At 45.4% G+C, this 26,761-nt stretch overlaps 1 protein-coding gene across 4 annotated transcripts in view; it reads right to left on the reverse strand.

Moving 5' to 3' along the window:
• The window catches only part of SAE1 (SUMO1 activating enzyme subunit 1), a 69,518-nt gene extending 45,082 nt beyond the window's left edge, over positions 1–24,436 (reverse strand). For 3 of the 4 annotated variants that reach the window (XR_009536997.1, XR_009536998.1, XR_009537000.1), the window contains exons 1-5: positions 24,229–24,436; positions 13,442–13,553; positions 8,889–9,062; positions 6,563–6,705; positions 4,992–5,091 (exon numbers count right to left, since the gene is read on the reverse strand). Coding sequence is in view for 1 of the 4 variants with exons in the window: in XM_060130507.1 (XP_059986490.1) it covers positions 4,992–5,091; positions 6,563–6,705; positions 8,889–9,062; positions 13,442–13,553; positions 24,229–24,326 (627 nt within the window). In the remaining 3 variants the exon portion in view is untranslated. The remainder of the gene's footprint in view (positions 1–4,991; positions 5,092–6,562; positions 6,706–8,888; positions 9,063–13,441; positions 13,554–24,228) is intronic. The other variant, XM_060130507.1, reaches the window with a different exon arrangement.
• Between the last annotated feature and the right edge of the window lie 2,325 nt (positions 24,437–26,761).

Below are 26,761 nucleotides of genomic sequence, written 5' to 3' on the forward strand. Positions count from 1 at the left end.
CAGCAGCCCTGAGAAGACAGAGAAAGAACACCCAGATTGGTACAACAGTACTGGGAACGTTCTGGTTTTTAAGTTGGATAGTATTTGTTTTACCGTTATGTTCCATAACTTGCAATGATGTCGTGGGATTTTTGTATATTGAATATCTCTCTCTCTCACTCTCACACACACACATACACACAAGACTAGACTGTGCTGTGATGATGGGAGGGACTCCTCTTCCTCATCCGTAGAGCCAAGAAACTTCTCTCAGGTGAGACAAGGCACCACCAGCACCCACTCCACACTCCACAACTGTCCTACCTGCAAAACCTACTATCAGCAATCCACCAAATTCTCTGCGATTTGCACCCTGCACCTCCCTGCCTGCTCCCCTCACCTGAACCAAGTGATTCTCTGACAATTTAGTTTTGAACCTCTCTGGCCTGCAGGTTCTGGTCTAGGCAACCCAATGACTTACTTCTACATATTCCTAGCCAAGAACCTTCTCTTCTTTAAAAGTCTGTTCTCTCAGCTCAGCTCACATAACCTAAACTATGAGAACTAATGTACTACAACATTAATCCATTTATTTGATCACAAAGAAAGTTAACTGAATAAATCCTTTTTACAATGACAATAATCTCCTCCAGAGCTGGGTCACATTATGATGCTGGAACAGCCACAACTACACTGAACAAACATTTCCTGGGGACCTCCCTGGTGGCGCAGTGGTTAAGAATCCACCTGCCGGGCTTCCCTGGTGGTGCAGTGGTTGAGAGTCCGCCTGCCGATGCAGGGGACACGGGTTCATGCCCCGGTCCGGGAAGATCCCACATGCCGCAGAGCGGCTAGGCCCGTGAGCCATGGCCGCTGAGCCTGCACGTCCAGAGCCTGTGCTCCGCAACGGGAGAGGCCACAACAGTGAGAGGCCCGCGTACCGCAAAAAAAAAAAAAAAGAATCCACCTGCCAATGCAGGGGACACAAGTTCGAGCCCTGGTCCGGGAAGATCCCACATGCCGCGGAGCAACTAAGCCCGTGAGCCACAGCTACTGAGCCTGGGCTCTAGAGCCCGCAAGCCACAGCTACTGAGCCTGCGAGCCACAACTGAGCCTGCGTGCCACAACTACTGAAGCCCACGTGCCTAGAGCCCGTGCACCGCAACAAGAGAAGCCACTGCAATGAGAAGCCGGCGCACCACAAAGAGTAGCCCCCACTCGCTGCAACAAGAGGAAACCCATGCGCAGCAAAGAAGACCCAAGGCAGCCAAAAATAAATAGATAAATTTATTAAAAAAAAAAAAATCGCCTGAACACAAGTGTGCGGGGTACCGCACTAGGAACAAAGCAGCGAACAGAACTGCCCAGCCCGTATGGAGCTTCAACTCTAATGAGGGAGACCCTGACAAGTAATCTGAGGTGTAACCAGCATTACAAATCAATGTGCCACAGGAAAGAGGAGGAACTACACTAGTCAGTCATCAGGAATGATGTTTTAAGGATGGGGGTGAGAGGAGGATGAGAGAATTGTCAACAAATTGCTCACAAAGGGGGAAATCAAAATAATGAATCACTCCTCAACTGTGGAATTTCACAACTAATTCATGAAAAAAGGATTACGGTGCCCAAATCAGTCACCCACTACATCAGAAGCAGTGGTAAAATTAAATCTGTGGTTTCTTAGCATGTCAGAAGCAAATCCTACTTTATGTTTAATCTTTAAAGAGCTATTATGGAGAGTACCCACCACCAGGCATCTATCTACTCCTATCGGGCAGCCCCCTAACAATAAAGAAATATGAGCAGCAGCACGGGAGCACGCTGGTGGCTTTTTAAAGTTTTCTGGAGTGACCCCGATTTTCACATACTTCATCCCACCATCCTCACAAAACTTCAAGTTATCCTAGAAACTCCAAGGGGATTCACCTTGTGGGTGGTAAGGCGCGCCTGTGCCCTTCGCCACTGCCTATGCTCTCTCCCCACCTATTCCTTCCTTCTTACACTGCTGTGTGATCTTGGGCGGAATTCCTTAACTTCTCTTGGCTTTAGTGTCAGCTGTAAACGGAGACAAGAGGGCTAATTTGCTTCCCTGCACCCAATACAGTGCCTTGTCCATAGCAGGCATTTTGCAACTCGCAGATACAGCAAGGGCTTGCTGCTTGGAGCGAGGAAGCCAGAGTCACTCCGTCTCGACAGCTGTGCCTTTTCTTGACCGTATTTCCTGTGACTGGATGCCGGTCCTGGCTTTGGTGCTTGGCAGACTGTCCTTCACATGCCAACTCGAACAATTCTTCCTCTGGGAAGCCTTTCCGGACACTTCCTCATCACAAAACCACTGCAATCTCCTTTATCTACTGCATACTAGAGCCCACATCAGGTCTGTGCCCAACACCTGTTTCTGACGAAATCTGTCTCATCACTTCTCCTGGGCACCAAAGGAAGCAAACAATCTACTACTGCATGCCTATCTCTGGGCTGGGCATTTTCCCACTGCCGTATTTATCATGATGGCACAGGTGCTAGAAAGGCCCAGCCAGTGTCTTCCTAGACGGTGTGAAAACCACAAGCTCTGTTTTTCCTCTTTGTTTTTTAACGTTTCTAATTTAGGAGCACAATGTGTACCTTGAAGCAAAAGTGGCTTTACAACACTGGGTTGAGCCTAAGGGAAAGGGGGAGGGGAAGGGAACCCTAACCAGAAGCCTTTCACAGGAAACGGGAAGTGGTTGCTTCCCCACCCCCATCCTGCACGCTGAGCATAACCCAACTAGTTGAAAGGGCAGAATCTAAATCAAGGGATTTTTGAATTGGAGGAAAACTTCGAAATCGTGGAGTAGTCACTGCCAAAATGGAGTCGGCGCGTTATTGCAAGGCGGCAAAGCCAAGGCGCAGACCCTGCTCAGCCCGGTCCTTCCACAGCGCTCTCCGTGAGGCTGCACAAAGACAAGGTTTGGAATCCCAGGGATTGTCATCAGGAATGCACTGAATGCCTTGGAACCTTAAGGGCTCAGGGTTGGAATCCAAGCCTGAATTGTCCCAGTGAAACAGCTGACTAACAATGTCAGCTGGGGAATATTTTGATACCTTCAAATTGGGCCCCAAGTAGGAAGAGGCCACACAAAGAGCTGTGTGACTGAAGAGCCCTAGGAATGGTACGCAAAGGCCGCCGAGTGCCTGCCAGGGCTGCCCACATTCTCCTCATAGCTAGCTAAAGTGGCTCCCAAAAGAGGTTTCCAGATCTGCCCCAGTGGGCACCATCAGAATTGACTCCCAGGAAACTTCCAGCTGTGAAGGGCAAACAAAGCTAGGGCTCTCTGCATTTGAATGTGAAAGACCTGCCTCAATCAGAGAAGGCCCTTAAGCCATAAAACCCTTCACACCAAGGCCAAGTGTCACACTTGTAAGAGGGTGTGATTTATAAACTGACAGCACCCACAAAGCTGCTTTTGTACTCCTCCCTTAGTTAACAATTTATCTCCCCCACCAAACTCACGGAGCTATTCAGATAAAGCTTGACTGGGCCTCAAAAAGAAAGAAAGAAAGGAAGAAAGAAAAAGACCCAAGTTTTGGCCAAAACACCAATGTTCACTCCGGATAATTATGGTCCTGTGAATAGACACTAAAATTAGGGCTTAATAATTCCTCTGTATTACACTCACAGCATCAAACTATTCCAATACAAACATAAAGAGCAAGGAAAAGAAAATCTCCAACGCAGCCTTGCTGGAAACTCAAAAGAGTTCCACTTTTGTGGTTTTCTGCAGTCTCTTTTGTGGTTTCTGCACTCTTAGAATCCCCCCTTTAGAGCAGTTTTAACTCGACGCCCTGACCAGCTGTTTTTCTTTCTCAACATTTAGATCTACAAAGCAAAGAGTAAATAAGGGCTTGGCCATGTCTTTCCTCTCGGTTCAACAAAACCAATTCTGGCCACTTCATCTTGTTTTTTTCCCCATCGCATGAATTCCCTTCTCAAATTCCAACACTAGCTACAAAACCATCATCTGTCTACTGATTCCCTTCCCAGTCCTCTTTCTATGAGATGAATTACAGCACCAATCCTAGTAGAGACTAAGCCCCTAACGTAAACTACATTAAAATATATATATATGTGTATATATATATACATCTGATAACACTTGTCAACATTGAGACCTTTCTTCTTAAAGGGTTATTTGGTAGGAAAAAAACAAAAACTTTATTTTAAAAAAGCAATTAAGCAATTCAAGTTTAAACTGCCCACTTAGGACCTTACTAAATTGTCTATCAATCTGAAAAAAAAAAAATTTGTATAAGAGTGGGGGCTTCCCTGGTGGTCCAGGGGTTAAGAATCCGCCTTCCAATGCAGGGGACACGGTTCCATCCCTGGTGGGGAAACTAAGATCCCACATGCCGCGGGGCAACTAAGCCCGCGCACCTCAACTACTGAGCCTGAGCTCTAAAGCTCACGTGCCACAACTAGAGAGAAGTCCGTGCACCGCAACAAAAGATCCCGCATGCCACAACTAAGACCTGACTCAGCCAAATAAATAATTAAAAAAATAGATGTAGCAATAATAAAAGTGACCTAAGTTTAAAAAAAAAAAGAGTAAGGGGCTGTGCTGAGAAACAGTCTTTCTGATGCTGCTCCATCCATCACAGGTGCAAATCTGCGGCCCACAGAGCAGGTAAGTCTTGCAGGCGTGTCCTCTTTAGTCTCTACAGGGTGGATGGAAACAGCATGCAAAAAGGTTGCCGGTATTAAAAAGTTTGGGACAGAGCATATTAAAAAAAATCTTTCTTTCTCATTCTCTTGAAAAATCACATCTGACATCACTAGGTCCACATTCCCTCACAGCAACAGCCGGCTGGCACCAAGCACAGCTGCCCCTTTAAATGGGGCAAGCACTGGCCTAGTCTGTCCAGACTCCCCCCCTTCAGGACTACATGCTTGCTTCCCTTGCTGGCAATGGTTATGGCCCATAGCCTATAAGCCCCAGGGCTTCTGACCCTTGACACCACCCCTCTCCTCCACATACCTTTTTGACCATGGTTGTCTCAGATGAATCAAGTTTGGCTCTCTTGGTATCAGGTCCATCTTCTACTCCTTGACTAACTTTGGCAACTTTGGTTTTCTCCCTAGAGGGTGACAAGGGGAGGGAATCGAGTTCTACCCTATGAATCATGCCATGAGAACAAAAAGAGCATCAGTGGCTCACTGAATAGGATGGTGTTTAAGAGCAAAAGCTCATACAGATCTGGCTCAAATCCCAGCCCGGCCACTGACTACCTGATGCCTCACTGACCTGCTATGTGGGAATAATAATCCCTGAAGAATTATCAGAAGAGAAATAACAAATTGCTTAGCACACTGCCTAGCACATGGTATACTCTCAATAAACTTTGTAAATGTTCCACCTGAATCATGAAATAAAGAGCTGAACTCAATTCCTCCTCTCTGCCATGGGGAGCTCACATTAAAGTAATCTGGCCTTCTTTTCTCTACTGTGACTTCTTTATCCATTTATAAGGTGCCCAAAGAACTAGATTTTCTTAAAGTCATAAAACATAAGAGATACAAGAGGGCTTCTCTGGTGGTGCAGTGGTTGAGAGTCCGCCTGCCGATGCAGGGGAGGCGGGTTCGTGCCCCGGTCCGGGAGGATCCCACATGCCGTGGAGCGGCTGGGCCCGTGAGCCATGGCCGCTGAGCCTGCATGTCCGGAGCCTGTGCTCCGCAACGGGAGAGGCCACAGCAGTGAGAGGCCCGCGTACCGCAAAAAAAAGAGATACAAGAGATTTTGAACATGTTTGTCCTTCCCCCATCTCGACTTTACAGGCAAGAAACTTGCAGACTGGAGAAAGTTCAGTGACTTGCCTAAGAAGCTGAACGAAAGAGAGCAGTTCTTGACTCTTGGTAGGAGGCTTCACCTACCACACAGGGTCTCTCTTTACCTCCCGTCCGCAAGGGTGGTGGTCAAAAGTTACAGCCCCAAAACCAACTCTTGTAGTTTTACAGCACTGGTATCATCTGCCATCTTTCATCTAGAAGCTACAAGTTCAAAACGCTGCAGGTCTCATTATGTGAGAATCACCATGGTCTGTAACCTCAATGTTCAAAATGAGAGGAGGTCTGTCTGTTCTGCCAGAGCAGTCTCGAGACCTTGGAGCTTTTCCAAGGTAGACTCTGGCTGAGTGTGCCTACAGAGCTGCCCATCCAACTAGTACTCATTTTACCATCTCTCAACCTGAACACACGCAAGCCCCAGCTGGGGAACAAATGTTTACAATCTGAGCAGGTTCTCCCTGAATAGAAAGTGTGGCTTCACCACCTGAAGTCCAAACTGATCAGATACCCACATGGTGTGTTTCGATCACCTTAGAACTGCTTTCCTCATGCTCTAGAGGAGACCATCAATTTGGAAGGCAGGGGCCACATCTTCTATAATTCTGAGCACACAATCTATATATTCAGTAAGCTGTTAATGAATTGGTTTCCCAAAGTTCTAAGTATTATAGTTAAATACTTTCCTTAAATGGTTCATTTCCTACCAGTAAATAGAACTACATTTTGAAAAGGCGTTATGTTCTCTCCTCCTCTCCCCAGACTTACTCTACAAATTCATGCTCTCCGAGATTGGCAAACGTGTATCCGTGGTAGCCAAAAACATCTCCCGTAAAGAACTTGATGCTATTTTTGTGACAGATCTGGTCAACTTTAACTATGATATCCCTGGAGCAGCAAGTCAGACATACCTGCAGAAAGAATGAAAGTGGTTGGGTGTGAGTTGTGCAGACTGTGAATCACCGCCCTGATGTCTAAATACACCTTAATGCACAGTCTCTCTGGGCATGGCTAAAGCCAGTTTCAAACTGGTACAACAGGTTCTTTGGATGCTATGGTTAGAAGACAAAAGAAAAGTTGCAGGTTTCAGTGTGTAGAAAATGTAAATCATGAGACAGTCACTTCACCTTCTGCAACCAAAATGAAACGTGTTTAGCTATTAAGTAAAAGGCACTCGATGAATTTATTTCCCCTAAACCATGAACATATATAAACCACATTTCACAGTTTTCAGGAAAAGGAAAAGACAATAATATAACTTAGAGGAAGTTATTTCTAAATCATTAAACCTATTAATATCTGAATAAGCTACAGCAAGAAACAAAACCAGTTTTTTAAATTTACCCAAAGGTCATGTTTAAATACAAGGGCATTTTTCCCCCTTCTTTTGACTGATATGTTAAGATAAAGAAAATAAACAAGTCCTGTTGAGATTATTTTTCCACAGTTTTCGATGTGAAACTTTATCTGAATTTAAGGACAAAAGAAAAGGTTACAGCCCAAGTGACCTCCCATTCAGACTTAGACAATGAGACGGTGATTCACTCAGTGGAATTATCAATGTTGCTCTGAGGCCTCTAAGTTGTGTTCCAGTAAGTTGAGGTATTAGAAATGGCTAAGTTTTACTGCACAGAACACAACCTTAGGGGAGAAGCTTTGTGATCAGGGCCAAGAAGACAACTTCTAAATTGCACATGTTTTCTTCTGAACATAGAAAGTTGGAGAAGAAATTTCAAAAAGATTTTCATTTGATAAACCTCTTGCTGTTGTCTGGCAGCCTGAATATTGAAATAACGCTCACAGAGCAACGTGTGTCTCTGCTGCCATTCAAAGGATGCAGTCACCCGAGGAAAAGTCAAATCTAAAAGATAAGACAGGTGCAGCTGAACATGCAATCAACTGACTGAATGGAGCCCTGCAGTCAAAACTGAGCGTGAAAACCTATGAAGACCAGTCAAACGTGGCTCAAATATGAGGAAGTCACGCCTGCCCTGTGCACATGCGTTATACAAGCAACAGCCCCATGCTTCAGTTCTAATAAAGCTTCTAGTTGCTAGAAGTTCAAAGGACACCTACAGTAAACCAAATGTGGTTACTACGGATAAAGAAATGAAGAGATGACTTATGTCCAAATGGAAAATGTTCCAATACCTGGACTTACAAAACAGAATAAAAAAAATTTTTTAAGGGACAAGATGCACAGATGATCCATCATTCCAAGCCCACATTTGAACAGATGCACATATGAAATACAACAGTGTGAAAAACAAAACTACCAAACCCAAATTCTAACCTCTCACGTAATGGGCCCTTCATTTAAAAAACAAGTAGATCATCTGTGACTATTGCACGGTTATCCAACATTTGTTAAGCTTTTCCAGGGTACAGGGAGCCATGTCTGAAAGGTCACAGACACTGAAACAGAATTTAACTTATCCTTTCACCTCTGCAAAGATTTGGCAGTATAATCAAATGAGGCTGGATATGCCTCGTTTGGCTTAATACTACAGTGATTTTGTCTAGTTAACCATGGCAACATGGTCAAAGTGGCTGTGTGCAAGAAAGAGACAGAGACGGACCAAGATCAGGTGTGCTCTTCTTAAAGACAAAACACAAGCTGTAGTTTGGTATTTCTAACAACAAAAAAAAGACTCTGCTACAGATATTCACCAACTTGTTAAGTTTTCAGAAGAAAACATTTGCAATAAAATGTATAGAAGCTATGTGCAAAAATTCTGGAAGGAAGACAAAACACCAATGATAAAACCTGGTCTTGGGAAAAATATGCCCGAAGCAGAAACCAAAAGGCAGCAACTCACAAGCAGCCAGCGCAGATTCAACAGACTGGATCTGCCTACCAACACACTCAGCATACTAAGGCAATACACTAATAAGGCATATACACTAAGGCAATATAAGACTTCAATCTACTAGGGCAATATATTAAAACTAAAGAATGAAACAGCTTAAAAACTTACTTGGGAAAAAGCTCAGATTTGAGATTCTAATACACCAGTGTACCTAGTATACATACAACTAGTGCTTTAATTTGCTGAATTCCTGAAGCAGACTTTACATTCTCTATGAAACTTACAGCATCAAATTGCGTGAAAAACGACTCAGGTTTCTTTTCTATATTCTCAGTGTCCACTTTCACATCCACCATGGGGTTGAGATTCTGTGCGCGCTCCAAAGAGGCTTCGGCCCTGTTTCGGCCAACAGACCCAGTACGGATCAGGAACTGGGCTCCGGGGTCTTCTGGAGATACCTAGGAATAATATTTTTTTTTTAAATACTTGAATTTCGAGGGAAAAACAAATGAACTTTTTCCACTTTAAAGAATAACTAAAACATCTACCATCTAATTGTAGTACTACTGTTGCTATAGGAGTCTGCCCAGCGCAGACTCCCTATACTCTTTCCTTCTGAGGCTTTAAAATAGACGTTGAACTTTTTTTTTTAAACTGGGCACTGATGGTTAAAGAGCACCCCCTTGTGTTTATAATGAAAATTCACTCTAAACAAAAGAAGTCCATGCTTTCTTAAGTAAATGTTTAACTGCTAACAAAATGACATAATCATCAGTGCTAAGAGTTGACCGAATCCCTACCATGTGCCCAATTCTAAGCAATCAGAGAGAGACATAAGTAATTTAAAGGATGTAGTCCCTGCCTACAAGTGGTTTAAAATCAGACCAACACAAAAATTAGACACAGTTAAGAATGTTTGAAACGAACTCTTAAATTCAGTTAAAACTCAGAAAGGAGGACAGCTGAGCAGAGGTTGGAGAAGAGGGATAATTTCACTCATAAGGCTGGACGTCAGCAGAAGAGAGCCTCAAAGACAGATAACATAGTCACCTGACAGCCACCAGTAGGATTACAGATTCCACTGTTCAAAATGCATTTCTTCACACATCAAACATCTAATTTAATCATGAATCTCCATGTATGACCCCGCCACCTTCACCAAGACTGGGTTCATCAGCAGTAATCCTCCTCTCCTCCCAACTATCCACAGTATACACTCTCCCTTACTATCTTTCCTCCAAGCAAATGAGCTGGTCCTCCTCCCGTTCAAGGCCAGCCCTCTAACAGTACGCTTGACCCATCCCATCCCATCCCAGGGATCTCACCACACACAGCGAGATCGTACATCATAGTGGTTAAAAGCCATGCTCTGGGATAATTCAGGTTGGATTCACAGCCGTGATTTGAATCCTGGCTCAACCACCTAAATGTGTGACCTTGAGTGAGTATGAGGGAATCACATGTAAAATGAGGACGTTACTAAAAGGGATGCACTGCTAATCACTCCACCAGGGGAGTCAGTACTACCTGTGCCCCACTCCTTGGCCTCACAGCTCCCGGCTCTCCTTCTCCCTCGCTGGACATTCCAGTTTCTATATGGGCCCTCTTAGGTGCAGCTGTTCTCAGGATTCCACCTCGGAATCATTCATCTTTTCACTCTATATAGCTCCATAAACCAACTCCATGCCTTATAGTTTCTACCAAAATCTGCTGTTATTTCTCAAATTGCTCTTACTGGTACAGATTGCTTCCTGATCCATCTGAGTCTTATATTAAACTGCCCACCAGAAAGTTCCTCCTGGAGATCCCATGGGCCAATCATAATCCAATTCCTATGTTTGTTGTCTCTGTTAACAGAGACATCTCTGACGCATCCAGTCACCAGAGCCAGAAACCTGGTCTTCCTATCCTCTACACTTCCTTGATAGCAGCAACCGGGTGACGTGGCTAAGCGCATGGCCTCTGCCAGGAGTCAGACCGCCTGGGTCCTGGTAGTACCACTAACTGCTGTGACCTTGGGCGGGCCAATACTTCACTTCCTTTTCCTCCATTTTCTTATGTGTAAAGCAGGAATGATAATCCCTACATCTCAGAGTTGTTTTGAGGCCTAAGCGAGATACTACAACTACAGCTCCTAGAACAGCGTCCAGCACTTACAGTGTCAGCTGTTGTACTTCCTCCTTGCTTTCCCATATAGAATCCTACTGACTATACCACCGAAGCATCTCTCACCTCTCGGTGATTCTCGCCATCTCTATCCCCACTGTCATTCCACAGACCCTTTTCATCTCTCACTTAAACTATTAAAGCAGGCTTCTAAGTAGTCTTCTGCCCCATATCTTGTGCCAACCACAGTCTACACAGTATTAGTGATCTACAGAAAGCCCAAAGCTGAAGTCAACCCTCGCCCATCTGAAACTCTTCAATGACTCCTCACCACCTAGAGAATTAAGTAAGTTTACAGCAGAGCTTACCAGCTGGCCCTTCATGACTTGGACCTCACCTGCAATCTGCAACCCCCCCAGCACCACGGGCTTCACACTCTAAAAACACCAAACTGTTATATTCGATTTCTACCATGCTGTCTTGTGCTAATGTCCCCTGCCTAAAACACAGCTCCTCAAACCCTGAAAAACCTCTGCTTGTTTTTTAAGACTCAGCTCAGCACTCCAGGAAGTCTCTCTCATGTCCGCATGCCACAACCTGAGTCAGGTAGCGTGCTCTGATTTCTGGAAAAAAATTGAGGATGGGAAGCAAATCTTGTGCATTTTTCTATCGCCAGTACCTAGTCTACTTCAGGGTAGGCAGCAGGTGCTCTTGGATGCTTGCTGACATAAACGAAATGAAAAACTCTAAGGGGCAGGAATTAACATCTTCAATTTATAGATGAACAAGCTAAGTCTCTGTGAGGTTAATTCCCTTTCCCAGCTTCAGAAGGTGTGATTTGAGCCCAAGCCTTCATGATTCCAAAGCTTCTGCAAAATGCAGCACCATCTTCCTGGGACATTCCTAGTCAGGGACAAAAGAACAAGCAAACTACAAAAGGCAGAACCACCAGAGAGTGTTCACGAACTATGAAATTTATGAGATGGGAGTCAGGCTGGGTAAGTTGACTGGGACCAGGTTATACAAAGCCAGTGGTTCTCAACCCTCCCTGACTTATAGACTCACCTGGAGAACTTTTATTTTTAAATAACTCCCCAAATATTCTAAAGCACAGATGGGATTGAGAACCACCATGTCAGGCTTTGAAAACCAGTCAGAGGAGTCAGGCCTTACAGCGGAAGGCAAGTAGAAGGCACTATCAGTCTTTAAACTGAAGAGGCAACGGTTGACTCCAACTCTGGGTGGCATTCGTGCCAGTGCCGAGGCAGTGAGAGAAGCACATCACATGGCCTCGGTGTTCTCCATCCCCATTCTCAGATTTCCCAACCAAATGAGGAAACTACCATCCCATGGTGGTTTCGTTTTTCCACACCAACGGCCTCCAGGTTTTGGAACCATCCTTCCTTGGGTCTCCACTCTTACCCTCCCTACCCAGGCAAACAAATTCTTCCCCTGGATGGGGTGTTCCTGCCACTAGGGGGCACTGTGGCTGGTGGGCCGGGGGATGTCAAAGCTGGGAGGGCTCAGTTAATTATCTGGCAGCTTGCTTGCAGGGATTTTCTTTCCTTAGAAAGTTTTGAATTCAAGTCAAAAATCAATTTGTGACTGTGATATTAAGTGAGCCAACCTATGTGTCTCTTCGTATTGCAGGAGAATTAAGACAACAAAAATTCTAGATATTATTTTCTCCTGAAACTCCAAACAGGAGAGCTTTTAAAAATTTCATTAACATTTACTTTTGTCTACAGAGCCTATACCTCGCACTGTGTGTGCTAGTTACTTAGCATGAGACAGGACCCCTGTTCATTGCCTAAAAGGAAAAAAAGACACAAATAACATGGGACAACACAATTTTTGAAATATTTTAACTGAAAAAATACATGATTTCTGGAATTTGCTTTAAAAAACTGTCCCAAAAAATACAGGGGAAAAGATAAATAAAAAGATCAACAAAACATTGGTATCTGTAGAAGCCAAGTAGGTGAGGTGTCAAATATTATTCTACTTCTGTATATATTTGAAATTTTCTATAAAAGAAAACCAAAATGTCATTGAGGCATGAGAATGTAGACAAAGCAGCAGTTATTTTCACTTTGGAGAAAAGATAGGTCAGAGAAAGCTACATAGGGGTTGGGCACTATGGTTCTATTATCAATTAAATAATATTTTATCATATAATTAACTATTGGATGCTTATTACATGCAGGCACTACATTAAGTGGTCCATATACATTCTCTCTGATCCAACATTTCCCAAGGTAATGCCTGTGAAGCATCTCCATCAAGATCTCCTGAGACACCTCTGTTTTTCTTCTGAGATACCTTTTAAATATATATATTCCTGAGCCTTACCTCAGGCTTTGTAAAGTAGAATCATTAGGGGTGAAAGCTACACCAAAACAAAGCCCCAAGGCAATTCTGTATTTTAAATGAGTGATTCAGGTGATTTAAAGGTACAAATTGGAAGAGCACTCCTCTACTCCTCACAATCACCCTCCAAGGGAGATGCTAACTCCACTTCACAGACGGGAAAGGTCATCACCCCGTAGGATATGGTGGAGCTGAATTCAAACCCGGTGCTGGCGCTGTCAGTCTCCAGGGGCTACAGTGCCACTGACGCCAGCCCTCCTCTTTCACAGCCCAGAAGGGGCAAGTAGGAAGGCACGAAATCTCCACGTGTTTATACCAAAGAGGGGAGATGGCGAAGGAGAGTGATAAGGCAGCATCTCACCTGCTCGTGATCCAGCATGGTCAGTCCTTTCACTCCGGCCAGGATGAGATTCTTGGCGATTTCAGCCCCGAGTCCCTTCATGCCAACAAGAAGCACCCGGGAGGCCCGCAGCCTACAAGGCAGATATTGTCAACAGGATGAAAGAGGACAGTGGAAGCTCTCCGAGTTATTGAAGAACAAAACAAGACAAAAATAGGGAAATGATCTTGGATTTCATTAACTGCACTTAAGCATCCAGGCCTCAAATCTTGAAAAAGAGACAGGCTCCAATCTATCCTGCTGAGAACAATTCATTCAACAAATATTTATTGAGCACCTACTATGCCAGGCCCCCCTCCAAGGTGTGGAAATACAGCAGTGAATAAACAGACACAATTCCTGCCCTCAGAGCTTGTATTTTGTAGAGACAGACAAACAAATAGAGATATATAATATCTCAAAAAGTGAAAAAATCAAGCATGGTATGGATCAGGAATGATGGAGGATGTGAGTTTAGTCAGACTGATCGTGAAGGCCTTTCCACAGAGGTGCTGAGCAAAACATGAAGGACATATATACAGATACTTGGGAGAAGAACATTCCAGGTAGAGAAAAAAGCAAGTGCAAAAGCCTTGAAGCAGAGGAGTGCTTGGCATATTCCAGGAGCAGGAAGGCAGATAGAGCAGCTGAAGAGCAAAGGGAAGAGTGAGCAAAGGGAAGAATGGGGGACTTCCCTGGTGGTCCAGTGGTTAAGACTTCACCTTCCAATACAGGGGGTGCGGGGTTTGATCCCTGGTCAGGGAACTAAGATCCCACATGCCTCCCCGTCAAAACACCAAAACATAAAACAGAAGCGATAATATAACAAATTCAATAAAGACTTTTAAAATGGTCCACATCAAAAAAATCTTAAAAAAAGGTAAGAATGGTAGATGAGGCTGTAGACAGTCAGGGGCCACATCATGAAGGCTCTTACAGGCACTGTCAGGATTCTGGATTTTATTCTAAACATGATGGAAAGCCATTGGGGGGGGTTACGGTTGGAAGGGGAAGAGTGTCACAGTTAAGGTGAGAGAGGATGATGGCTTGAACTAGTGTGACAGCAGAAGAGAAGGGGAGAAGGGGTACTATTTAAGCTACAACACACAAGGTGGCATGAAAGAGGGCGCATCTGGGAAGTGTTTAGCTCATTCTGAGCCTGTAGAGTGACAGAAGATGAGGCTTAAAAAAAAAATGGTAGGGCTTCCCTGATGGCACAGTGGTTGGGTATCCGCCTGCCAATGCAAGGGACACGGGTTCAAGCCCTGGTCCGAGAAGATCCCACATGCCGCGGAGCAACTAAGCCCGTGCATCATAACTACTGAGCCTGCACTCTAGAGCCCACGTGCCACAATTACTGAAGCCCGCGCACCTAGAGCCCACGCTCTGCAACAAGAGAAGCCACCGCAATGAAAAGCCCGTACACTGCAATGAAGAGCAGCCCACGCACAGCAACTAGAGAAAGCCCACACATAGCAAGGAAGACCCAATGCAGCCAAAAATAAATAAATTTAAAAAAAAAAGGTAGTCAGAGAAGTCTGGACTTAACTCTGAGGTCAGCAGAAGGCAGTATAGGTCCACAATACCTTATTCGAAATCCCTTGAACCAGAAGTGTTTCAGAATCAGAATTTTTCATATTTGAAAAAGGAAATAAAGGGAATTTCCTTGGGGTTCAGCGGTTAGGACTCCGTGCTTTCACTGCTGAGGGCCTGGATTCAATCCCTGGTTGGGGAACTAAGATCCCAGAAGCCGCCCAGTAGGCCAAAAAAGGAAATAAAGAATTTGCATCAAAAAAAAAAAAAAAAAAAAAGAGTTTGCATCATATATCATGAAAAACCCCATCAGGATCTTAGGCAGCACCCTGTAATCAAACTCATTAATATTTTTGCAGCAAATGTATGATTATTCACACTGAAAAGCATTAGTAAGAACTAAGAACGGTCTCACCTAAATTCAAGTTCTGCTGACCAATGAGTTTGCTCCTAATTTATGAAATGAGTCCATTCTCATCAAGTACCACTACTAAGGAGAACATGCAGAAACTCTTTTCCAAAAATGGTTCTAATAATTATGGACACTTGCATGTCATCAGGCTAGAAGTCTTTAATGGGAATGATGGCTGATAAAATCGAGTCCTGCACTGATTCTTTTTTTTTTTAATTTTTGGCTGCGTTGGGTCTTCGTTGCTGTGCGCGGGCTTTCTCTAGTTGCGGTGAGCAGGGGCTACTCTTCGTTGAGGTGCGCGGGCTTCTCTGATTCTTGATGCTAGCAGATTTGGGATTTCCTTCAGTGATAAAAGGGTAAAATGGCGGGGGGTAGGGGGGAGGGAGAGAACATTGACATAGGCATATGTCTGGGGCTCAGCTTCTCCATTATTGCTTTTTTTCTACACGGCCCTTCCACTGCCAATCATAGCCTAGGTGACAGGAGCCTTTCAAGTGACAATTCCACTTCACCAGAATAATTGGGCAGAGGGCTTACAGCATACAAGCAAGGTAAATAACAGAGATGCTAGCAATGAGCAGGTCTCTTATCACAGATTGATAGCATTACACCAGCAGAGGGGAGGAGGAAGGAAGCCACGCAGCCTTCCAGAGTCGCTCCAATACCTTGAGAATCAGCACATATAATAAATATGCAATGTTTCCAAAGAGAACATCGTGCACATACCAAACCTTTGACATTAGAAAGGCTGAGCAGCCGTGCATTTAGGTGTACCTTCCGGGTCTCTGCTCTCACTGTTAGCCTGTGAGCCCTCCTTCACCTGGTCCTAACACTGCTGCGCCTGGAACTCCAGGTTCCACGGTCCCTCTCAGTCTGAGTGACAGTCTTTTCCTGTTTGGCTGCTGTATCTACCTCAAGGATACAGCTAGACCGGCCCCACTCACTTCTGGGAAATCTGTACCCTCAGACGTTACCGATGGCCCCCTCATCTCCAAACCCACTAACTTCTCCTCGGGCACTGTTTTCCTTGCTGCTCCTTCAGCAACGAGCATGGCCCATCACTAACGCCCTCCGGGTGTGAAGACTTGGGCTTGACTTCTGGCTCTGCCACTTCCTAACTGGGTGACCCAGGCAAACTGCACGACCTCTCTGACCTTCAGTCTATTCATCTGTAAAATGGAGATACCAATTCTGACTTCATGATTTAATCTCCTCGACGACCTGGTCAAACATGTATGCAAAACCACCTGGCATCCTCCCCATCATAGAACAGGTGCTCCATGAAAGTTACTTGAACATCTCTTCAATCCCCACTGCCTTAATTACAAAAGGGCTCAGTGATGGGTTTGATTCTGATTTTCAAAAAATCTGACAGAGGAAAAAAAACCCATTAAGCTGGCATTTAAACCCATTCAGTCTTGGCTCCCTCCCATTTTCCCTGCCTTACCTTCCACTACTACCAGATCATCTCTGTTATTTACCTTGCTTGTATGCCACAACTACTGAAGCCCACACTCCTAGAGCCCGTGTTCCACAACAAGAGAAGCCACCGCAATGAGAAGCCCGCACACCGCAACGAAGAGTAGCCCCCGCTCCCCGCAACTAGAGAAAGTCTGCATGCAGCAATGAAGACCCAATGCAGCCAAAAATAAAATAAATTTTAAAAAAACAAAAAACAGTGACAGTAATTACCAACCACAGAGGGCTCACTAAGTTCCAGGCACTGAGCTAGGTACAATACATACAGTGCCTCACTGAAACCTTGATTATGGTTCTTCACTGTTTTTCTCTCAGAAAAAAAGCACACATCCTAAATGTTGCATACAATTTCTCTCCCTAAAAGGCCAAGTGGCTCCACAGGCCCCCAAGTAGGCCATCACGTTTCCATAGGAAAGGATCCATGTCTGCCTTGAGAAACGAAAAAACTGAGGTTCAGAAAAGGTGTCCAAGCTCTCACAGCTAACGGGTGCGCAGAGCTGGGATCCCAAATTCAATTCTAACCAGGATCTGTGATTTTTTTTTTTCCCTCTCTCAATGTCTCCCCCATGCTGCCTTGCATATAGTAGGTTCTAAATAAATACTTGCTGATTTACTCTCCTCTCTACTTCTGCTGCCATGGGAATACCTTTTCAATTTCTGGGAAGGAAGGAACCAGTCTTTACACCACAATCTGAATTCACAATACATACTGCAAGGTAAGTCAAGACAATGAATTCCACTCATGATTAAAAATTCTGAAGACAGCCAAATTCATATTCAAACCACATTTACTGAGAGTCTAATGCGTGAGAATGAGTCATGCAAAAATCTTGTATAAGATGATTTCAAGTAGGGCGAGCACAATGTCCCCGAGGCTAGAGAGAGCTTTAGCATATCTGAGGAACATAAAGATACAAGCAGCTTGAATGGAGTGAGCCAGGGAGATGCAGGCAAGGTCGGACAAAGCAGGGCAGAAAGGCAACGGATTTTTAAAGATCTGAGTATACAGGAAATCACTGGAAGGCTTTAAGCAGGACTGCTGTGATCTGTTTTTTAAATTTAAATCAGTTTGGCTGCTGTGTGGAGGATGGATTATAAAGAGTCACACGTGGAACAGGGGAGACCAGGGAGGAACTGTTGAGGTGACCTGAGATGATGCGGGTAGCTTGGACTAAGAAGGGAGGATGAGACAGAGCTTGAAGCAGAGCCTAGAGGAATTCCCAATAGACTGGATGTGGACAGAAAGGACAGAGGCTCCTAGGTTTCTGGTCACTGTGACCAGGAAAATGATGGGGCCACTTGGAAGATCTGACCATTTTCTCCTTCTAAAAATACTCTCCGCTTAACTAACAGTACAGTCCTTTTCACTTAAATCTACAATCCTGCCCCATCCAACTGCCCATTCATTATACTTACTTAAATGTCCTGACAGAATCCAAGACAGACCTTAAGACTGTTCCTCACCTCGATCTGCCTGGGCAAATCTGCTCCTCCTACAGTCTTCCTTGTCCTTTTGGAGTTTCCACTCATCCCACTGACGCCTGCTTTATCTCATTTATCTCAACCTATTTCCTATTTAGTTTCCCTTATTTTGTGGCTGGTGATTTATACTTGTCAAATAATGGTAGCTATAACTTACTGAATGCGTAGACTCTATTCATGCATAATCTCATTTCTTTCTCAATAATCTTATGACGTAGATTCTGTTATTCCCATTTGATAAGTGAGAAAACTGAAGCACAGAGAAGTTAAGAAATGTATCCAAGGTTAGATAACTATGAAGTTCTAGAGCTGAGATTCAAACTCAACTATTAACCACTAAAAAATTGATCCTTATATGAAACAACCAGGATTGGCCTCCAGTACACGCTCAGTCACTTTCATGGCAAGTAGGTGCCTATGGAACCAACTGAAGCGCTGTCTGAACAGCAGCAGTGTAGGGTAATGAGTGCTTGAAAACAGGGAAGTTTTTGGAGCCCCTTTCCTGTAAAGTCAAAACTTCAGTTGAGGGCTCCCCTGGTGGCACAGTGGTTGAGAATCTGCCTGTTAATGCAGGGAACACGGGTTCGAGCCCTGGTCTGGGAGGATCCCACATGCCGCGGAGCAACTAGGCCTGTGAGCCACAACTACTGAGCCTGCGCGTCTGGAGCTTGTGCTCTGCAACAAGAGAGGCCGCGATAGTGAGAGGCTCGCGCACCACGATGAAGAGTGGCCCCCGCTCGCCACAACTAGAGAAAGCCCTCGCACAGAAACGAAGACCCAACACAGCAAAAATAAATAAATAAATTACTAAACTCCTACCCCCAACATCTTAAAAAAAAAAAAAAAAAACTTCAGTTGAGTCCTTAAAGATTTAGTCACACTCACCCCTCCTTTTTTGCAGATGTGGAACCTAAGGCCAAGAAACTGTTGTGACTCACCCAGGGTCAGAGAGCTAGTTAGCAGAGCTGGGAATTGAACCCAGGTTTCTGGACTTCCTAGGTCTTTGCAGTGTACAATCATTTCATCCACTCAACAAATATCTGAATGTCTACATACTTGCAGGCACTGGGAATTTAATAGAGACCAATCAAAACCCACATCTTAATTACTGGACATTTATAAAGTGCTTGCCCTCATGGAGCTTATCCTCTACTTCTCCCTTCTCAGTCACCCTCCTTCCTCACTCTTAGGGGATAAATGACCGCTGAGTGGAAGGAGAAAAATTAGATATGCCTTTGTTGTGAAAGTCGGTGCAAAAACTGAAGCACAGTCTGAGAACATACAGGGCTGCCAGCTTCAACACTCTCCTTTATGTTCATCTGATTGAAAGAATGAGCCTCCCATTGTGGCTAATGAGCTACTGTGGAAATAGCAGTGAACCTGAAGTTAGTGGCTTAGATTCAAGTCCTCCTTCTTCTATGTACTTGGTGTGTGACCTTGGGAGAGGTGGCTCCCTTCCCTGAACCTCATCCACAAAATGGGCTCGGCGCCACAGCAAGAGATGCAAACTCACGTGCTTACAGGGGCCAGGCAATTCTATCAATGAGTGAAGCAGAGCTGCTGGAGACGACGGCCAAGTAGAGAGCCCAGGCTCTGTGTAAAAGAGCCTCGGGACTTCCCTGGCGGTCAAGTGGTTAAGACTCTGCGCTTCCAATGCAGGTGACGCAGGTTCGATCCCTGGTTGGGGAACTAAGATCCCACATCCTCGCGGTGCGGCCGAATAAGAGAGGCGGCCACTGCTTAGCTCCAACCAATGTGGAGATGTCTGACCTTACTATTTTTCAAAAGACAGAAATCAGAAACTGTGAAATCTCCATATGTGGGGAGGGTGGGGTTGGTTGGGAGGAAGACAGACACATCTTCCCAACTTCTCATTATAAAAAATTTCAAACATACAGAAAGAAGAGTAAATGTTTTGCTCTACTGGCTTTACCCATATGCCGACATCACAGCACTTCACACCTTTAGCATGCAACTCCAAAAATATGACATTCTCCTTCCTAACCACACTATTATCACATCTAGAAAATAATTCCCAAATATCATCTAACAGGACTGAATACTCAAATTTCCCCTATTGCCTAAAAGATTTATTTTAGGGAAGTTTTCTTTTTGAACCAGGATCCAGTCAGGGTTACACCTTGCATTTGGCTCCACTCTTTACTCTCTTAATCTAGAACAGTCCCTTCTCTTGTTTTTTCCATGACATTGACTTCTGGAAGAGAACCAGGGCAGTCGTCTTGTAAAACGTCCCACATTCTGGACATCTCATCATTACCTCAATGGTGTCCTTTAATTTGTTCCTCTGTTCTGTGAAAACGTGATATCTGGCAGGAAAACATAGAAGATGATGCACTGAGGTTCTTATTTCACTACATCAGAAGATACATTATTAAATATTTCTACGTGAAGTCGATTTTATTCCTTCTGATGCTCAAACTGCCCCAAATTTGGCCAATTCCCTAGATTTTTAAATGCTGGCAACTAATTTCAAAAAAATTAAAACACTGTATGAGATACACACCAGTTTTTTGGTTTTTTTTAATTTTGAGCCTTCTTTTAATTTATTTATTTTTATTTTTGGCTGTGTTGGGTCTTCGTTTCTGTGCAAGGGCTTTCTCTAGTTGTGGCAAGCGGGGGCCACTCTTCATCGTGGTATGCAGGCCTCTCACTGTCGCAGCCTCTCTTGTTGCGGAGCACAGGCTCCAGACGTGCAGGCTCAGTAGTTGTGGCTCACGGGCCTAGTTGCTCCGCGGCATGTGGCATCTTCCCAGACCAGGGCTCGAACCCATGTCCCCTGCATTAGCAGGCAGATTCTCAACCACTGCGCCACCAGGGAAGCCCACACACCAGTTTTTAACCTCCAGACTGTATGAGTTCCCTTGAAGACCCTTTTTATTATTATTTGTCTCCCTTCCAATTCTCTGACAACCTTGGTCCAACATTATAGAGTCAGAGGCAAAACTGTAGCCAGAATGCAGTCTGTCCATTCGCAGGCTGCTTTCTATTTCACAAGGATCCCCAGTCCCCAAAGTTCTCCTATCCCACCTGGAGTTCCCTTAGAGACAAGTCAATTTGCTTTGTGGAGCCTCCTTCCTTTCTGTACAGAGGAGGAAATCACTGCCTTTCCTCCAAAGAGCTGCTATGAGACTCAGCTGAAAAAGGGACAAGAGAGCACTTTAATCAACTCTGTAAGACTGTATACAAATCTATAGATTCCAAGTTATAGGTAACCCCTTCCTACCCTCCCAGGACCCTCAGCCAATCCTTTTCAGGTTCTCCGCTGAGTTCTAGACATTTTCACTTCCTCAGAATAGCTCCCATCTCCCAAGAATTCCATACCCCGACTCTGATTTGCCCCTTAGGTCACCTCTCCCTCAGGAGCCCTCCATCCATTCTTTAATGCTCCTCAGATAAATCATTCATTCCTACCCCTCCGACAGATCTCTCACTAATTCCAGTTTAATCCTCACCAACTTTACCCCGCCTCAAACAAAACCACCTACTGCCCCCAACGCCTGGAATCAACCCTTCTAGTACACTTAGGATCCCCTTCTCAACCCTTCAGGAACCCCTAACACTCCTTCAAACGGCAGTTCCTAAACTCATTCGACACTGTGTCTTCAGCCCCATTCTCATCATTTAATCCCCAATCTTCTATTTCAGGTGCCTTCAACCCTCAGACCAGTGCTTGCTAATGCCTCGTAATGCGCCCTCCTCCCCAGTCACAGAAGGCTCCACACACCTCAAATGAGCCTGAAGTAACCCCCACCTCACCCCACCCACCACACACGCTCTCTCACCAAAAAGCTGTAGAAGCTCCCGCCCCTCAAACCTCTTGAACCGCCTGCCTCCCCAACCCTTGGATCAATTAATTCTGCCCTCTGTACTCACGCACATCTCATAACCACCCTCCATCACTCAGACCTCATCACTGAACTCAACCACTCACATATTTATTTCTACTTAGATGTGTAGTAAACAGCTAAAACGTTAAGTCCAAAATAGAACTGCTGACTCTTCCCCCACCTCAGACAGTGAAGGCACTTCCGTCTTTCCAACTGCTTCGGCCAAAAACCTTGAGTTCTGCCTCTCCCACTCCACACATTTAATCCTTCAGCAAAGCCTGTCCCCTCTACCTTCAAATTATATCCAGAATCTACATCTGATCCCTTCCCTAGAGTTCCAAGCCACCATTACTTGCATCTCAAGGGGATTACCGCAGTAGCCCCCTAAGCGGAATCCTTATTTCCACTTCTGCCCACTTCCACCAGTTCTCCATGCAGCAAGAGCGATCCTTTTCAAACACAATTCAGATCGTGTTACTCCTCTGCTCAAAACTCTCCAACAGGTTTCCCAGCACACTTAGAGTTCAAAAGCTACCTCCTGGGACTTCCCTGGTGGCACAGTGGTTAAGAATCCACCTGCCAATGCAGGGGACACGGGTTTGAGCCCTGGTCCGGGAAGATCCTACATGCCGTGGAGCAACTAAGCCCGTGCGCCACAACTACTGAGCCTGCGCTCTAGAGCCCGCGAGCCACGACTACTGAGCCCACGTGCCACAACTACTGAAGCCTACATGCCTAGAGCCTGTGCTCCACAACAAGAGAAGCCACCGCAATAAGAATCCCGCGCACCGCAATGAACAGTAGCCCCCACTCGCCGCAACTAGACAAAAGCCCGCGCGCAGCAACGAAGACCCAACGCAGCCCAAAATCAATCAATTAATTTAAAAAAGAAAAAAAAAGGTACCCCTCATTTGGTTCCAGCCACCCTGTTGCTCTCATTTGCCAAGCATGCTCTGGCCTCTAGGATTTTACACTTGTCCCCTATGCTAGGAAGATCCTCCCAGATGGCCACAGGGCTCTTTCCTTTCATACAGGTCCGAGGCTCAATGTTACCTCTTCAGAGGCCTCCCCTGGCCACCCTATCAAAATAGCTCTCCCACCCCACCATCCTTTATTGATCCTCTTTCCCTGCTTTATTTTTTCTCCCTAGCACTTGCATTGCCTAATATTTTATTATTTTTTATGTGCATTGCCTCCCCCACCGGAACGTAAGCTCCATGTGGGCAAGGAGTCTGCCTAGTTCATTAATACCCGCTCAGCGCCGGTGGCAGGTGCTCAATAAATATCTGATCGTATCGACCACCTCTTTCAAAGACCTCATCCCCTCCGATAATTACTCCCCCATACCCAAGGTATCCCCAATCCTGTCCTCTCGGGACACACCCCCAGATCTAGACACAAGCAATCTCTTCGGGTACCTCCAGCACCCCCAGACTCTCCGTGCCTCTCAGGAACCTCACTTGAAATTACTTGCTCCAAAACCCCTCGGAAAAAACCCTCACTCTTTCAGACTGGCCCACTCCTTAGAGGCCACAAAAATGAATGCAAGCTCTCATCTACTGGGCTCGCCAGTCTCCCCAGCAACCAGCAGAGAACAGGCTTCCACTACCTATGAATGAATGAACTATGTCCCCCCCGCCACTTTCATCGTTTCCATGCATTCCTGGCCCCTCCTATTCCCTAAGTCCCCAACCCCGATCCAAAAGCCACCATCGCTCCCTTCGGGCGTCGAGTTCCTGAGTCTGCATCCTCCGAATCGCTCAGAACTCCCCCAGCTCCCCTTCTAGAGGTCGCCAATTCCTCGGAACAGCCCTCCCACCACCTAGGACGTCCCCGCTTCCCATACCTTCCGAGGAAACATCCCAAATCAACCCCTCCAGTCCTCTCAGGAAGGCGACCACGGCCGGGTACACGATTCCCGCCTCCTCTCTTCAAATTAAACCCTCCGGCTCCCCAACGCCTCAGGCCAGACCACCCTCCAAACCCTCAGTCCCACAAGCCGCACCGGCCCTTACCGTTTCTGGGCCTCCAATCCCCAGAGACGGATCTGCCGGTCATACTGAGCCGCCTCCTCCTCGCTGATACCGCCGCCTGCCTCCTCCTTCTCCACCATGGCGCCGGCTCTCAGCGCCGGAGCTCTGGTCCTGCTCACGGCAACCGCCCGCCGGCCCCACGAGCCGCCAACCGCCACGGGCCGCGCGCCCAGGCCGCATCTGCGCCTGCGCCAGGGATCGCGCCTGCGCACTACCTTCTCCAAGCCCCGCCTGCCCCTGGACCCTGGAACCACGTGGACCTCCTTAGCCTCCGAGGTGGGCGGGCATCAGCCAGTCACGTGACGGAGTCTCCTGCCAATCCTGGCCAAAAATCCGCGCGGCTTCTGGCCCCACAAGGATACCCAAGTGGTTGTTTATGAGGCCTTCAATTCAGCAAGTAAAATGGAGCGTCTGCTGAAATCCCGGTAACGGGGTTGTTGTGAAATAGGGTGGTGAGTAAAATAGATAAAATCCTGCCCTCATGGAACTTACGTTCCCTTGAGGAAAAACTTACGTTCCCAAAGGAAAAAATATATAAATCAGGCCCTCAATAAATGTTTTGGAGAAAATTAAAACAGGATATGGGACTACAGGGTGACAGGTGATTGTTGAGCAGAGATCTGAAGGAACAAGCTGGGTAGATAACTGGGAAATGTAGCATTCCTGGACAGAACAGCAGCTGCAAAGGCCCTGAGGCTGGCACATGCTAACGTAATTAAGGAGCTGTGGAGAGGGCAGGGTGGCTGGAGCAGAGTGAGAGGGTGGTAAGAGATTAAATCATAATATGAAGCAGGTGGGGAATATTGTAGGTTAGTAATAGCTAATAATAGCTAATATGTATTTTCCCTAGGCAAAATACCTTTTTATTATTCATTCAACAAATACTTGTTAGCAACTTGTTTGGGAATTCCCTGGCAGTCCAGGATTAGGACTCTGCGCTCTCACTACCAAGGGCCCTGGTTCAATCCCTAGAACGTGCTTGTCAACAATCAGTCTCTGTGCTAGGGGTAGAACAGTAAAAAAAATTTTTTTTAATTTTTAAATAAGAATTAAAAATAGCTGCCCTCTCATGGAATTTAAATGGGTTTTATATGGATTATTTCTCTAACCCTTGCAAGAGTAGATAAATTCTTTAATATTCCCATTTCACAGCTAAAGAGTCTGAGGTCCAGCAAAGTTAAGTATCGATATTAGTGGCCTGAACAAAGTCTTATACCTTAGAAGTAGTGAAGCTAGGATTCAAATCCAGGCCCACGTGCTTCCTCAGGAGGTTATACTGCTGGTGGTACATTAAGCTCCTACTATGTGCTCTGACCTTGTCCAGTGAGGTACATACCCTATGAACCTCAGAGATAGATATTTCCTCCCCTTTTACAATATGACTCTGAGACTCAGAAAAGAGTAGCAATTCATCAGAGGTCAAAATATCATTCAAGGGACTTCCCTGGAGGTCCAGTGGTTAAGACTCCATACTCCCAATGCAAGGGGCCTGGGTTCGACCCCTGGTCAGGGAACTAGATCCCACATGCTGCAACTAAGACATCACATGCCACACGTAAACATCCCTCATGCCTCAACTAAAACCCGGCACAGCCAAATAAATAAATATTTTTTAAAAATGTATCATTCAAAAAATATGGAGGGACTTCCCTGGTGGCGCAGTGGTTAAGAATCCGCCTGCCTATGCAGGGGACACGGGCGCGAGCCCTGGTCCAGGAAGATCCCACATGCCGTGGAACAACTAAGCCCGTGCACCACAACTACTGAGGCTGCGCTCTAGAGCCCATGAGCCACAACTGCTGAGCCCACATGCCACAACTACTGAAGCCCGTGCACCTAGAGCCTGTGCTCCATGACAAGAGAAGCCACCACAATGAGAAGCTGGCGCCACAATGAAGAGTATCCCCTGCTCGCCACAACTAGAGGAAGCCCGCGCACAGCAACAAGGACCCAACGTAGCCAAAAATAAATAAATAAATAAATTTATTTTTTAAAAAATAGAATATGATAGAAGTGAATGCTGGGCCAATTTCTGAATCCAGCCATTAAGAAATGGGCAGCCTCCCCTCAAAAAGCTAAACGTCGAATTATCATAGGACCCAGCAATTCCACTCTTAGGCATATACCCAAAGAATTGAAAGCAGAGACTCAAACAGATATTTGTATGCCAATCATCATGGCAACATTATTCACAATAGCCAAATGTGAAACAACCAAATCCATCCATCAGGTGATGAATGGATAAATAAAATGTGGTAAATCAATACAATGGAATAATATTCACCCATAAAAAAGGATGAAGCACTGATACATGCCACAATTTGGATGAACCCTGAAAATATTATGCTAAGTGAACGAACCCAGATACAAAAGGTGATGAAAAAGAAGTAGGTAGTGGTGATGGTTGCATGACACTGTGAATGTACTTAATGCCACTGAATTGTTCACTTAAAACTGGTTAAAATGGTGGATTGTATGTTATACATTTTTACCACAATTTTTAAAAAATTAATAA

Source organism: Lagenorhynchus albirostris, chromosome 19 (genome assembly GCF_949774975.1).
Source record: "Lagenorhynchus albirostris chromosome 19, mLagAlb1.1, whole genome shotgun sequence".
NCBI classification, from domain to species: Eukaryota; Metazoa; Chordata; class Mammalia; order Artiodactyla; family Delphinidae; genus Lagenorhynchus; species Lagenorhynchus albirostris.